This window comes from Dipodomys merriami, unplaced genomic scaffold, assembly GCF_024711535.1.
Source record: "Dipodomys merriami isolate MVZ:Mamm:240054 unplaced genomic scaffold, mDipMer1.0.p SCAF_14, whole genome shotgun sequence".
NCBI lineage: Eukaryota > Metazoa > Chordata > Mammalia > Rodentia > Heteromyidae > Dipodomys > Dipodomys merriami.
The window spans coordinates 19,707,439-19,723,280 of record NW_027202715.1 but is presented as its reverse complement, the minus strand read 5'-3'; the positions used below and the strand labels follow the sequence as shown (position 1 = coordinate 19,723,280).

Sequence of the window (15,842 nt, the reverse complement as noted above, 5' to 3'; positions counted from 1 at the left end):
GGTCTGGCTCTTGGTTCATGTGGTTCCAAAGCCTGGCTTTCTCACATGACACTGTCTTCTGCATTGCATCTCTCTGGGCCTGCCTGAGCCAGGCCTGTGGTTACATCAATGACATGCCCTCCTATGGCAGTCTGCAGAAACAGGCCAGGACTGATTTCCCTGCCCTCACCAGCCTTATTTATCCCTCTTCTCCCAGATATGAGAAAATGACCAGTGGGATGTACCTGGGGGAGATTGTACGGCAAATCCTGATTGACCTGACCAAGCGGGGTCTCCTCTTCCGAGGACAGATCTCAGAGCGTCTCCGGACCAGGGGCATCTTTGAGACCAAATTCCTGTCCCAGATTGAAAGGTGATGTGTGATCAGTTTACTTGCTTGGTGGGAGACACTCAGAATGGGATGTGCTGTTATGTCAAGGTCAGGAAGATTTGAGTTTTATTTGTTTTTGGTGCTTGTCCTGGGGCTTGAACTCAGGACCTGAGCACTGTCCTTGAGGGGTTTGTTTGTTTGTTTGTTTTTACTCAAGGTTAGTGTTCTACCACCTGAACCATAGCTCTGCTGCCTGGATGTTTCCATTTGTAAATTTCAGGTCTTGCTGGGCACCAGTGACTCATGCCTCTAATCCTAGCTGCTTAGGAGGCTGAGGTATGAGGATGGAGGTTCAGTGCTATCTTGGGCAAGAAAGTCTGTGAGACTCTTATCTCAGATGCTCTTCTGACAGTGGTCCATTTCACACCTGCTAGAGACAGTTCTTCTCAGGGAAAGGGCCTAGGATTTACAGTCCCAGAGCCTGGGTGTAAGCTTCAGCTCTTGACCTGTCTGTCTGTCTGTCTGTTGTGGGACTTGTTTCCTCTCTCTGGAGCTCTGTTTACTTCTTTATAAGATAAACAATTGCTGCTTAATCCCCAGAGTTTCCCTGGGATCAAGGGAGGAAATATATATTAAATAACTCAATAAACCATAAAGAAAGCAGGGAGAAACTGCAGGCTTCCTTTTTATTCACCCTAAAAACAGAAAGTTCAGAAAGTCAAAAAATACAGATAAGTAGAAGAAAATAAGCATTACCTATAAACCTACTAACATCTGAATCACTGCTCTCCTATTTTTTTTTCTGTGAGGACAAAATAAAAGAAAACAAATACACTTAAGCCTGAGATAAAATAGTATGTAGTTTATATCATCTTTCCCCCCCTTATGCCATGATCATTTTCCATGGCATGAAATATTTTCACAATAACTTATCTATGTGGCTCTGAGGAAGCTTGTAATCATCCTACCTATTTGGAGGTAGAAATCAGCAGATCACAGTCCTACCTGGCTATATATCTTTAATAGTTCTCATTCTCTCTCATTCCCCCTCCCCCTTGTACCAGTACTGGGGTTTGAATTCAGGCCCTCATACTCTGGCTCAGCTTTTTTGCTCAAGACTGGTACTCTGTCTCTTGAGCCACAGCTTTACTTCTGGCTTTTGGGGGTTAATGGGAGATAAGGCTCTAGATCACATTGAACAGCTTCTGAACCCCAGGAAGCAGTCTCTGACATCCTGCCTTGCTTGCCCACAGCGACCGGTTGGCTCTTCTCCAGGTCAGGAGGATCCTGCAGCAGCTGGGCCTGGACAGCACATGTGAAGACAGCATCATAGTAAAGGAGGTGTGTGGAGCCGTGTCCCGGAGGGCAGCCCAGCTCTGTGGTGCAGGCCTAGCTGCCATTGTGGAGAAAAGGAGAGAAGACCAGGGGCTGGAGCACCTGAAACTCACTGTGGGTGTAGATGGCACCTTATACAAGCTCCACCCTCAGTGAGTACCTGTGAACAGAGTGGGAAGGGATCATGTGAAAATGTGGGCCTGCGTCTGTAGACTCCAGACTCTTCAGGTCTACAAGGTCAGCAGCACCAACATCTACCACCTAGATTCTAGAACAAGATGTGTGCAGGTTTTATGCCTGTCCGTGGGCTTGAACTCAAGGCTTTGAGCTCTTGCTCAGCTTTTTTGCTTACAGTTGGTGCTATACTACTTGAATCATGCCTCTAGCTCTAGCTTTTTTTTCTGGTTAATTGGAGATAAGCATCTTGAGACTCAATTTGCCCAGGATGGGCTCTGAACTTAGATCTTGGCTCCTAAATAGCTAGGATTATAGGCATGAGCCACTGGCTCATTGGTGCTTAGCAGAAAAGCTGTTTTTTTTTTTGTTTTTTTTGGGGGGGGTCTGGTCATGGGGTCTGAACTCTGGGCTTGGGCGCTATCCCTCAGCTCTTCAGCTCAAGTCTAGCGCTCTACCACTTGAGCCACTGTACCACTTCCGGCTTTTTTCTTTTTTCTTTTTTCTTATGTGGTGCTGAGGAATTGAACCCAGGGCCTCATGCATGCAAGGCAAGCGCTCTACCACTGAGCCACCTTCCCAGCCCAAAGCTGGGTTTTTTTTTATGTCAATGTTTCATATTTTGTTTTGGCAAAAAGAAAATATATTAACAAGCTCATAAAATTCCCAATCATACTGAACTTCATTTGTTCAAGGCATCACTGTTGTGAACCTCAACTCAACCTTTCATCTAGTACTGATGACTAGTGTTCTATTCTCTGGGAGAGGGGGGGTCACACATTTTGGCCTTGTTCTTACCTGCCTTTCCCTTGAACCAAGATTTAACTAAGGGGTAGACTTGACCATGATCATTTCAGTAAGCACAGACAACTTGGTAAGATCCATACCCTTTTATGATCAAAGCAACTAGGAATAAGGGCAATTCCTTAACCCATCAAGAATATCTGTGAAACTCACTACTAACATTATGCTTAGTGGTAAAAGGGCAGATATTTCCCAATTGATTTGGTGGTGCATACCTGTAATTCCAGCACTTGAGGGTTCATATAGGAGGATTACAAGTTTGGGGACAGCCAGGGCTACCTAAAGAGTCCTTGTGGGTTGTTTTTTTTTTCCTTTAAAGTGGACTTTTGCAATTAAGATCAGGAAAGAGGAAATTAATTTGTAATCTGCTGATCTCATGTGCAAGGGCTGATGACATTTCTCTCTTTTCACAGCTTCTCCCGGGTGCTGCAGGAGACAGTGAAAGAATTAGCCCCTAAGTGTGATGTGGCATTCATGCTGTCGGAAGATGGCAGTGGAAAGGGGGCAGCTCTGATCACCGCGGTGGCCAAACGATTACAGCAGGCGCACAAGGAGTTCTAGGGTCCCTCTGCTGGCCCCATATGCCTTGGGTACTGACTAGCCCTTCCTCTGGCAGAGGAGTTGGTCAGGAACCAGCCAGCAGCCTGTGGCTGACTTCATCTTCTCCATGGCCAAAAGAGAACCCAGGTTCTTGGGCGCTCTTAGCATCTTTTAATTGGTTTTGCAGTGGCACCAAATGACATTTCCATGTGGGCCAAAGAAATCAAAGTGTCTGGTCCGAGAGAGCCCTTGTTGGCAAACTTTTCAGTTGAGCCCCGAGCTGTCATTTCAATGTGGCTTTGGGTCCTGTGGCTGCTAGACTGGAAGCATATATAAAATCTGCTCATGTACCTGGCTGGCTGAGTTCCTCCTTGAGATGCTTACTCTGTGACTGAGCCTTCTGCTTCTGATGAACAGATGAGAGGGAGGGAGGGAGGAAGCCTCATGCCCCACACTAAGGGACCTCCTCTAAGCTCATCTTAACTTGTCACATTGGCTTCAAATGGGAAGCAAGAACAAAGACTCTAGAGTGGCCGGTTCTATGATTCAGAGTGTCATGGAGCCTTATGAATCTTTTCCTTCTCCCTGGATGGGGTGTGCCTCAAGGCACCATGATTTCTTGTACATGCAGTGCAGTCTGTGCTGCTGTTCTTGTTAGTAGTGCCAAGGACTCTTAGGTCTATGAAATTCAGTAAATGAATAAAAAATATTTAGTTTCTCAAGAAAGGAAGTGTTGATCTTTCTTCTGAGAGGCTTACTTGCTAGCTCCATGGCTTACTGGCAGAATAAGAAGCCCACATCATCAGAAGAAGTTGAGGATCCCTTTTATCCAGACTTCTTACCAACAGGGAGCACTCTATAGAACTTAACACATTACCCAGATATTGTTTGAATAGCTACTTCCAGAGACTAGACATTTGCCACTGGATCTTATAGTTCTTGCTTTTGAACACTTGGAAGTGACTGGAAGTTCTTTTACATTCTGAGCTTCACTCTTCCTTCCTGAACCAGATCTCTCTCATACACAACACTTGTGTCCCTTCTACATGGAATTGGTGTGTCCTTGCCCTTTCTCCAGTGGACATCCCTTCTCTCTTCTCTCTTCATCCTTCTTCTCTGAAGTACTTGCTAGCTTCTCACGTAGTTAGCTATGTGAGCCTAGGAGATTGTATGCTTTCTTAGGCATATGTTTGTATTGCCCAAGTGAACCCAACATTGTGTCATTCTTATTACTTGTTTGAAAAGAGGCATGGTAAGAAAATAAAACTTTCTGAGAAACTGTCCTTGGAAAAAACTAGACAACAATATCATAGGAAATAACACAAAAATATTGTAGATTGTCTAGGTTGACTTTATATATACATACATTTTATATATATATATATATATATATATATATATATATATATATATATATATATATATATATATAATATACATAGTGCCTGTCTGGTGGCTTGAACTCAGGGCCTTGGTGCTGTCCCTGAGCTTTTGTGCTCAAGGCAGATGCTATACCACTTGAGCTACAGCTCTACTTCCTACATTTTGATGATTAATCGAGATAAGAGTCTCATAGACTTTCCTGCTCAGGCTGGCTTTGAACCTGGATTCTTAGATCTCAGCCTCCTGAGTGGCTAGGATTATAGGCATGAGCCACTGGTGCCCAGCTGACTTTGTGTATTTACTTCCATACTGTTTCAGCTTTACCAAGTGTCTGGCTGGCTCTTCATGAGAGGATGGCTCCAGGACTGTCACCATGTGCTAAAGCAGTGTGTTCAGACAGACAGAATGGAGGAGGAGGCTGAGTCCCAAACAGTGAGAGATTGTGGGGTGGAGGAGAGAGCTGAGGGGTCCCTGAGAAACCTTTAAACATTTAACAAAATGTGTGGTGATATTGCTGTAGCTAAGGCCTAAAAGGTGGCATGGGTTTATTAAGTTAATCACTTTCTATTTTGAGAGTAGACCTTGCTGGAGAAATGTTTCACCTGATGAATGGAAACCTGGCTGTCCTTTCTCCAATCCTCTGTTCCTGGGCAGGACACCTGCAGGTTTCTGTCTTTCTGTCCCTGGAGCAGTACCATTTACCTGAAAGATATTCTGGCCCAGAGGTTCAGGATACTGTGCCACCAAGCCCTCCCAGGCTTTCAGCCTGCTTGGCTCATTAGCATTTGTCCAACTTGTGTCTTCCCAAGCTCTGATGTCTTGGAAGGAAAAGGAACCTTACAGTATCTCAGCAACCTTGCTCATTCTGAGCAATTGATGGCATCACAGAATCTTTGAAACAGAACGGGGACTCCAGAGAGGGCGGGTACCAGCCCGTGTTTACTCAGGCCAGCCCGCCCCGCAACACCTGGGGCCATGGCGGGCCCCCTTCTCCTCAAGGTTTACTAGGTTAGAACAGCAACCATACAACAGGTAAGCTGGACTTTTCCTCTTCAAATGTTTTTTACAACATTTATGATGTTATATGAATGGAATGTTAGCTTTTTTAAACTTGATACTTTGGTTATACTTAGATAATATAAATTAAACATTACACACACACACACACACACACACACACACACACACACACACACACACACACACACACACACACACACACACACACACACACACATATACACACACAGAGTATTAGAACCCAGAGGCTTATACCCAGAGCCTCTTGCTGTGGATCAGTTTTGTTTTTGTGTTTTTCCAGTCATGGCTGGTACTCTACCATTTGAACCCATGCCTCCAGTTCCATCTTTTTGGCTGGTTAAATGGAGATGAGTCTCTCCAATTTGTCTGCTCCATTTGACTTCAAACTGTGATCCACAGATCTCAGCCTCCTGAAGAGCTGTGATTAAAAGTATGGTTCAGCAGCACCTATTTTTAAATGCATAAAATTACAAAATCAATCAATGGCACTGAGTTATTAAAGGGTGTGACACTGGATGACTAGTGCATATCACCATGCCCAATGTTTTATTGGCTGAGATGAAGTCACACAAACTTTGCCTGGGCTGACTTTGGACCATAATCCTCTTAATTTCTGCTCTTCAAGTAGCTAAGGTTTGGACCAGCTGTAATCTCACTTTTTTGTGTGTGTGAGATTGAAAGCCCCATTACTCTTTTTGGCTTAACAAGATTTAGTATTAAGCTTTTTTTGGTTTAACAAAATGTGACTAAGCTAGATGTAGTAGTACATACCCATAATCTCAGAACTAGAGAGGCTGAGGTAAGAGGATCACAAGTTCAAGGTCAGCTTGGGCTATCTGAGAAAATTCTGAAAAAAAAATGGATTTCCATTGTGATTTATATCATGTTTTGAATTTTGATAGCTCTTTACTTACAGGCCTAAATATAGGTACTCCAGTGCTGATGAAAACAATGTTTTATAGTAAACTATGGGTGGATAAGGGATAAAGCTGGGTGCAAAAATAAATAGGATGAAGCCAGGCGCCAGTGGCTCCAGTAATCCCAGCTTCTCAGGAGGCTGAGATCTGAGGATGTGGTTCAAAGCCAGCCTGTGCAGGAAAGTCTGTGAGACTCTTATCTCCAATCAAACCACTAGAAAAAAAATGGAAGTGATGCTGTGGTTTAAGTGGTAGGGCGCTCGCCTTGAGCTGAAGAGCTAAGGGATAGTGTCTAAGCCCAGAGTTCAAGCACCATGACAGACAAAAAAATAAATAAATAGGATGGTGGGATTAAGGCTGGGGGACAAGGGACAGGCACATGGAAATGAGAAAGTGACAGATTAAATCACTGTCCCAGGTCACATACGTGTTTGTAGAGTCACCCCCTGCTGTGACCCCTATGCACTTGCTATATATATAAAGCAGGCTGCTGCCACAGGCTGCCTGGCTTCCTTTTCTTGGGTACGAGTGTTTCATCTGTTTTTGCCTGTGAGGCTTTTGAAAGCTTCATGGTTTATCCACTCCCCATCCCTTCTCCCTCCACTCCCTGGTACACAGCAAGCCATGATTACCAGGTCAAAACGGAAATCCATTTCTCTTCCCAAAGGCAGCTGGAACTATGTGGTTAGTCTCTGGCCCAGATTCTAGTCTGACTTGGCTTCCGGGTCAGCTTGTAAGGTCAGGTTGTGGGTTGGGGGTGAGGACAAAGATGGACTGCTCTGGGGAGAAGCTTGGGTCTGAACTGTCCACAGTGCTGTGTGGTTGTGTACAAAAGAGAATTGAATTGCAGATCAGCTGGGAGGTTAGGGTGACAGCCCTGGCGCCCTCAGCTCCAGGGCTGGCAGAATGTGGGAGCGCATAGCTGGCATTTTTTTGCTTGAGATTAGGAAGTCTTTTGCTTCCTCTGTGAAAAGGCTTGAATTAAATGAGCTGTTGTGGTTGGATGGTAAAAATGAGACAGAGGTTTGGCTTGGCTATCACGTGGTGGTGGGCAGATGAGCATTGTCTCCAGGGTATGGCGAGAAGCCAGCGCGGGGTCACACTTTGTGTGGCATCATCAAGACAGTGGAGAAGCCGAGACTGCAGCCTCAGAGGAGGGAGCTTTGTTGTGACTCTCCAAGGCCTGTCCTTATGCAAGAAGCATCATTTCATAGTAAGTTCTTTAGAGTTTTGTCTTGGCAGATGCCATATCATGGCTGAAAGGTTGAGGCCATCTGCAGATGCTGAGGTCCCTGAGTGCTTTCACTGGTCTGGGGATGCTGCTTGGGGGTGGGCTACCAGGCTGTGGGGGGAGGCCTCTACCCAAGGGCTTCCTGGACTTCAGCTAAGCTGTCTCTGACATGAGTGAATCATTTCACTCTCCGCTTCCAGTGTCTGAACAGTAAGTGTATGTAAGTATAACATTTAAAAAAATATTTTTTAAGGCTGGGAATGTGGCTTAGTGGTAGAGTGCTTGCCTGGCATGCATGAAGCCCTGGGTTCGATTCCTCAGTACCACATAAGGAGAAAAAGCTAGAAGTGGAGCTGTGGCTCAAGTGGGAGAGTTCTAGTTCTTGAGCCAAAGAAGCTCAGGGACAGTGCTCAGGCCCTGAGTTCAAGCCCCAGGACTGGCAATAAGTAAATAAATAAAATAAAAACTAGTTTTTATTAGTATATATTGTGGGGAAATAAATGGTTTTTTAAAAAATAAAGGTGTTTTTTTTGTTTTTGTTTTTGTTTTTTTTTTTGGGTCTGGTCATGGGACCTGAACCCTGGGCCTGGGTGCTGTCCCTCAGCTCTTCAGCTCAGGCTAGTGTTCTACCACTTGAGCCACAGCGTCACTTCCGGCTTTTTTCTTTTTAGTTATGTGGTGCTGAGGAATTGAACCCAGGGCCTCATGCATGCAAGGCAAGCGCTCTACCACTGAGTCACCTTCCCAGCCCTAATAAAGGGTTTTGTTGTGGCATTTTCCATACATGCCTTTGATCATAGCCCTCCCCCATCATTCTATTTTACCCCACTCCCATACCCTTTTCAAACAGTGTCCCTCTACTTTCATGACTTCCCCTCCCCCCACCCACAAGATTCTACAAATGAGAGAAAGCATGTGGTTCTGGAACTTCTGAGTCTGCCCTTATTTCACTTCATGTGATGATCTACATGGAGTTCCACCTATTTGCCTTTAGATGGCATAATTTCATTTTGCATTATGGCTGAATGATACTCCACTGTATATATGTACCACACTTTTTTTATCCATCCATTGATGGGCCCTTAGGCTGATTCCATAACCTGGCTGTTGTGAATGGTGCTACAGTAAACTTGGGTAAGCAGGTGTCTCTGGTTGACTTTGACTCCTTGGCATGTACTTGGGAACAGTACAGTTCTGTTATAAGGCAGTTCTATTTTAGTTTCCTTTGGAGCCTCCATAATGTCCATAGTGGCTTCACAAAGTTACATTCCCTCCAGTGGTGGAGAAGGGTCCCCACCCCACCACATGCATTTTCTTGACGATGGCCATTCTGACTGGGGTAATTTTCTTGACTAGCATTTCCCTGATGGCTGATGGATGTGGAGCACTTTCTCATGTATGTATTGCTTATTTGTGCAGCTTTACTTGGAAAGTGTCTGTTCACATCATTGGCTTGCTTACTGATTAGATTATTTCTTCTTTCTATATTCTGGATATTAATCTCCTGTCAGATCAATAGCTGGAAAATATTTCTAGGAGTTGTCTCTTCACGCTGGTGATGACTCCCTTTGCTGTGCAGAAGCTTTGTAATTTGATGATATTCTATTTGTCAAGTTTTTTCTTTTTCCTTTATTTTCTTTCTTATATTTTTCCTTTAAAAATTAGACTATATAGTCCAGGCTGGCCTCCTGAATGTTGAGATTATACAGCATCACACTCAGCTCAACTGTCAATTCCGTGTGTGTGTGTGTGTGTGTGTGTGTGTGTGTGTGTGTGTGTGTGTGTGTGTGTGTGTGTGTGTGTGTGCTAGAGCTCGAACTCAGAGCTTGGGCACTGTCTCTGAGATTATTTTTGCTCAAGGCTAGTGCTCTACTACTTGAGCCACAGCTCCACTTCTTGCTTTTTTTGTAGTTTATTGGTGGTAAGAATCTCATGAACTTTCCTACTGGCTGGCTTCGAATCTTGACCCTCAGATCTAGTGTCTTGAATAGCTAGGATTACAGATGTGAGCCAGTGGCACCTAGCTTATTTGTCAGTTCTTGCTTTTATCTCCTGAGGTATTGGAGCCCTCCTCAGAAAGTCATTACTCATGACACAGTTTTTGTTTTTCTTGTTTGAGTTTTAGTTTTTGCCAGTCCTGGGGCTTGACAGGGCTGGACACTGTCCCTGGGCTTCTTTTGCCCAAGGCTAGTACTCTACCACTTGAGCTATAGTGCTACTTTCAGTTTTTTCTGTTTATGTGGTTACTGAGGGCTTCATGCATGCCAGGCAAGCATTCTACCACTAAGCCATATTCCCAGCCCATTATGCTTGTTTTTAAGTGTCTCCTGTATGTTTTCTTTTTCTAGTAGTTTCAAAACTACCAAGGTCTTTGATCCATTTTGAGCTGATTCTTGTACGGGGTGAGAGATGAGGGTGTAGTTTCAGTCATCTACATATAGATATCTCATTTTCCCATTTGTTAAAGAGGTTGTTTTGGGCCAAGCATGGTGGCACACTTCTCCAGCACTTGGGAGGTAGAGATCGGAGGATTGTAGGTTAAGATCAGCTTAGACAAAAAGTTATCAAGACCCCATCTCAAAAAATAAGCTGGATGTGAGGGTTCACGCCACTAATCTCAGCTATGTGGAAGGCATAGTTAAGAGGATCTTAGTTCAAGCCTCCCTGGACAAAAAGCACTGAAAAATAACTACAGCAAAAATTTTTTTTTAAAAGCTGGGGGCACGGCTTTAAGTGATGGAATGCCTGCTTGGCAAGTGCAAAGTTCTGGGTTTAAAACCCTGGGATGTGCAAAGACAACTCCAACTTTGTTCCAAGGTCACTTCTTCCAGGAAGCCTTCCATGATTAGATTTCATGGCTTCATCTCAGCTACTAAAGTCACAATTTGCCCCTTTACTGTGTATGATTTCCAACCTAGCATCTTTCTCCTGCAGTCCGTGAGTGCCAGAAGAGCCCTGTTTAAGAAGAACAGGGAGAAGTGGGGTGTTTGGGTAGGGAACAGAATTGAGTCACCTCCAGATTATGTATAGAAGAGATCATGAAAGAACAGAACAAAGGAAGAGAAGGAAGGAAGAGGAAAAGGAAGTAGCCTGGAACATTCACTAGAGTTCTATCCTGCCAGATGGAGCCTAGCTCCATCAGGTACCCTACAGCTTTGCCTTCTTGATTATATGCATCCAGCTGAGTATTCCTTCACAGACTTTAAAACCTGGGATGGTTTTATTAGCTCTGATCTCCTTACAAGCTCCAAGCTTGGCTACTGTATCCCTGAAATAAAGATTTAAAGCTTCAGAGCTTAAGAGACTGAGCTCAGAACCCAGCTCTGCCATCGCTGTGCTCTATGAGTATATGAATGGACTTCTCTGAGCTTCCGCTGCCCATTCTACTTCTCCATGCTGTGGGGGAGCTTCCAGGAGTCCTGGCAGCCATTGCTCTTACATATCATTGCTGTTCTCGTGCTCACCATCCCTGCCCTCTGCCCCCACCCCAAAGGCTCTTTGAGGCTCCACTGGGACAGAGTGATGCAACACTATCAAGAACCATCTGAAGGTCAAGGGCATCCAAGTGCCCTGGCCTCGGCCCACAAGGCCAGCAGGAACAGCCAAGGCCTGGGGCCGTCTTTCTACAGGACACCATGCAGACTTACCCGCTCCCCCCAACTCCCAAGCCCAATCTGTTTGGTGACTCTTGATTTTATGATAAATAAATGTATCCTTTGTCTCTCTCTTTCTGTTCTCAAGACTCAAAAGAACCAGCTGACAAGCTGTTACCCAAAGCATTGTTCCCGAAGGAAGGAGAAAAGAGCAAGCCCAGCACCCACCCCACGCCTCACGCCCTGCGCCAACAATTCACAGCGAACTGCAAGGGAAGCATATGTTGTCCATTCGGAAACATGAGAGTGAATCTGAGTGAAGAGCCAGCCAGGGTGACTCAAGCCATCCCAAGGCAAGTGTGTGGGAGGCCGGGCAGAGGCTGCCCCGCGGTGCCCTTTGTGCCCTTCCTCCTCCTGTATCAGGTAGCCTCTGGTCCAGTGTAAAATAACATACATAAGAGATACTCAAGTCTCAGCTTCTGAAAGGGTAGATCCTGACATTTAAGCCATTGGATTTCACAGACGAAGCCCAGAGAGGGTAAATACCTTCTCCAGGCTACACAATAATTTGTAAAGGTCCCAAATACCACAGTTAAGCTTTTTTTGTTTGAAGATGACCTTAAAGGTTGATGCTGTACCAATGCAATGGCACCGTCAAATAAATTGTAAAATAATTCTCCCCTGAGTACCTATTCCTCCCCCTTCTTCTTTTTCTCCTTCTCCTCCTTCCTCTTTCTTTTTTCCTTGCCCTTTCTCTCTTGCTCTACCAAATAAGGTCTCCTTTTGTAGCCCAAGCTGGCTTCAAACTCTCACTCCTTCTGCCTCCAGCTTACTCTCTCTGTTAACCTTAGTTCCTGAACCCATGCTGTGATGTCAAGGAAAGGGACAGTGTTGTGGAGTGGATTAGAATTGGAGGGAGTGCCATGCACTGTGGCTCACGCTTGTAATTCTAGCTACTCACAAGGTTGAGATCTGAGGATCATGGTTAGAAGTCAGTCTGGGTAAGAAAGCCTGTGTGACTCTTATCTCCAATTAATTATCCAAAAAAAAAAAAATCCAGAAGTGGAGCTGTGGCTCAAGTAATAGAGTGCTAGCCTTGAGCAAAAAGCAGTCCAAGGACAGAGCCCAAGCCCTGAATTTAAGCCCTCAGGATTGACACCAAAAAAAGAGAATTTCAAGGTTGTCTAGGCATGGTGGTACCAGTTTATAATCCCAGCTACTTAGGACTTGGGATGGGGTAAAGATAGGAGGATCACAGTTCAGTGCTGGCCATGGGAAAAAGCAAAAGGGAGCATTACTCAAATGGTAGAGTACTTGCCTAGCAAATGTAAGGCCCTGAGTTCAATCCCTAGTACCTCCTTCCACACAAAAAAGAGAAGTGACTAGAACAAGCCCAGTTTCAAATCTCAGCTTTGCTCCTTACCCTCTGTTTGACCTTGGGAAGTCACTTGATTTCTTTGAGCCTCAGTTTCCTTATCTATGGTACTTACCAGAGGTTCTTGTGAATAAATGTTTGAGTATCTAGAGCATGCCGACAGATGGTAAGAACTCCATAATGCTGTTTGTAGTGACCTACCAGTGGGCTGCCTCTGAGCAAGTGGGAGATCACCTTCATTGGCATGTCCTTTCTGAAACACAGGCAAAAACACTACCATGGAGGCCATAACTAGAAAGAAACAGAAACTATCCATTAACAAGATGTGAATGCATGATGGGTTTCTTTTGTTTCTAAGTACTGAGCTAACTGGAACCCTAAATTCAGGTAAATTGATCCAGAAAATGAAACATTTGATTGTAAACAGTGTCAAAAATGTCTGTGCCAGAAATTTGGGGACGGGCCAATACTTGGGTTATACTAATACCTTAGGTTCTATGGGAGGGAGAAAGGAAGAAGAAAGTTCTAGAAGAAAGTTCCAGAATGATCCACAAGGGTATTGGAGACAGGACAGATGGCTCTCAGGGCAATGGGAGCTTCAGCTGCCAGCATGAACTGGGGTGCACACACAGTGGGACCACGAAGTACACATTATATGTGTGGTAGGTCAGTGGAACTCTCTCCTCACCTTTGTATCATCTCCTGCCTTGAGCCAGGCTTCAGGCTTCCTTTCCTCCTCCTGTAGCTCCCAGGTAACAGCAGGTAGAGAGTCGGAGAAGAAAGGGGCCATATACCAGCTCCTCCATCATCCGGCAGATGCCTTCATGTCGCCTTTTCCACCATTACCGTGGGAAAGGATGATGCGGACTCTCTGTAAGGTGCTTTGTGATCCAGAGCAACTTTTTTGTGTGTGGTTGTGTGTGTGTGTGTGTGTGTGTGTGTGTGTGTGTGTGTGTGTGTGTGTGTGTGTGTGTGTGTGTGTGTGTGTGTGTGTGTGTGTGTGTGTGTGTGTGTGTGTCCCATCCTGGGGCTTGAACTCAGGCCCTGAGTTTTTGTGTTCAATGCCAGCCCTATATTGCTTGAGCTACAGCTTCACTTTTTCGATAGTTTGGCTTTTTTGTCATTTACTGGAGATCAGAGTCTCCAAGACTTTCCTGTCCAGCCTGGCTCAGTCTTCTGAGTAGCTAGGATTATAGGCATGAACCACCAGCAGTGCCTGGACAGAGTAAACTTTTGGTGTAGACTCAGAAAGCTACCATATATCAGAAAGAAGGCAAATGGTTGTGGAATCTGTGGAATTTGTAAGCCTTTCCAGCATGATTAGTAGAGCATTGTTTAAAAAACAAACAAACAAAATTGAGGTCTGGACCTGGTGGTGTACATGTGTAACCCCAGTTACTTGGGAAACAGAGGTAGGAGGATCCCTGTGGAGGCTGGGCCACAGTGCTGAGACCCTATCTGAAGATTAAACTAAAAAGCAAAAAGGACTTGGATGTGGCTCAAGTGGTAGTGTGCTTACCTAGCAATTGTGAGTTCAAACCCTGGAACCACAAATAAATAAATCACAAATGACAACACAAAACATGGGTTATATATTTAGATCATGTTCTGCCTTAGAAAGAAAGGCTGGCCACAAAGTCAGGAAACCTTCACTTCACATCTCATGTTTCCCAGGCCTTTTTTTTTGCACCAGTCCAGTGTCTAGGCCCTTTGAACTCAGGGCCTGGACACTGTCTCTGAACTTCTTTTGCTCAAGGCTAGTGCTCTGCCACTTGAACCACAGCTCCACTTCTGACTTTTTGGTGGTTAATTGGAGATGAGTCTTTTCCGTTTTTGTTTTGAGATTGTATACATTTATGATTCCATACAGGTGAAATGCCATAACAGGCCAATTTGTTGGCAGAATAAAGATTAACACCTGCCAAGGACTGGGGTGGGGGAGGGGGAGAGCTGGAGGAGGGATGACCACCGTGGAAAGGAGTTTTGTCATGGGGTGATGAACATTTCCTAGAATTATACAGCAGCGATGCCTGAACAATTTGTAAATATACCAAAACCCACTGGCCAGTACATTTTTACTCCTCCCCTCTTTTCAAACATGAGGATCTCATGCTTGCTAGGCAAGTGGTCTGCCATTTGAGTCATAACTCTAGCCCTGAAGTATGTACTTTAAAAGGTGAGTCATTTGATATATATAGGCTATATTTCAAAAAGTGTAAAATTCTAAATAATGAACTAGAATAATGTGTGTATTGCAGGGAATAGGCTAAGATGTTATAAGGGAAGACTTGTTGATTTATTTGGTGGCCCCAGGGATCAAATTGAGGGCCTCAGTTCACAGTAGACAAATGCTATACTACTGAGCTACATTATAGCTGATTACAGGCATCAGCCACCAGTGCCCACCATTAAGCATTGTATTTTAAATGCTCTGTTTATAAGCAAACACCTCCTCATCCTGTATTCTGTTATTTCCTTATTCTTCCTAGTTTATATTCAAGGAAACAGAAGTTCAAATGTTTAGAAGATTCCTCAGGGTCAAAGCTATGAAGTGGTCAGTTTAAACCTAGCAGTCTGGCCCCAGCTTCTGCCCTTGACCTGTTGTTTTTTTTTTGTTGTTGTTGTTGTTTTTTGGTCCGGTCCTGGGGCCTGAACTCTGGGCCTGGCCGCTGTCCCTCAGCTCTTCAGCTCAAGGCTGCACTCTACCACTTGAGCCACAGCGTCACTTCCAGCTTTTTTCTTTTTACTTATGTGGTGCTGAGGAATCGAGCCCAGGGTCTCATGCATGCAAGGCAAGCGCTCTACCACTGAGCCACCTTCCCAGCCCCTGCCCTTGACCTGTTACATGTGGCATGTACTTGCTGTAGACTCCCAGAGTCTGCCCAGTCTGTCTTAGAATCTAATGAATGTGGTAACAGACAAGGAACATGAGCCAGTGGCTGCTATGTGCAAGCACACTGAGGAACAGCTAAATGCCATCAGTGACTGAGTCTTTCCCACACAAACTCATGGATGAAAAAAAAACTCATGGATAAACTGTACGTCAAATTTCATAGACACAAGCCAGGCATTGGTGGCTCATGCCTGTAATCCTAGTTATTCTAAGGACTGACATTCAAACCCAGTCCAGGCAGGAAAG

General features: G+C 44.7%; 2 protein-coding genes across 5 annotated transcripts in view; both read left to right on the top strand.

Annotated features, from left to right (window-relative positions):
* Nucleotides 1-3,924, top strand: part of Hkdc1 (hexokinase domain containing 1) — a 43,463-nt gene extending 39,539 nt beyond the window's left edge. For both annotated transcript variants that reach the window (XM_070020946.1, XM_070020947.1), the window contains 3 exons: nt 197-352; nt 1,564-1,797; nt 3,037-3,924. In XM_070020946.1, coding sequence (XP_069877047.1) covers nt 197-352; nt 1,564-1,797; nt 3,037-3,184 — 538 coding nt within the window. In that variant the 3' untranslated portion in view covers nt 3,185-3,924. The remainder of the gene's footprint in view (nt 1-196; nt 353-1,563; nt 1,798-3,036) is intronic.
* Nucleotides 3,925-5,468: 1,544 nt separating this feature from the next.
* Hk1 (hexokinase 1) overlaps nt 5,469-15,842 on the top strand; it is an 87,720-nt gene continuing 77,346 nt past the window's right edge. For 2 of the 3 annotated variants that reach the window (XM_070020939.1, XM_070020938.1), the window contains exons 1-2: nt 5,472-5,578; nt 11,477-11,681. The gene's annotated coding sequence lies outside the window, so the exon portion shown is untranslated. Of the gene's footprint in view, nt 5,579-11,476; nt 11,682-15,842 lie in introns of all 3 variants that reach the window. The other variant, XM_070020945.1, reaches the window with a different exon arrangement.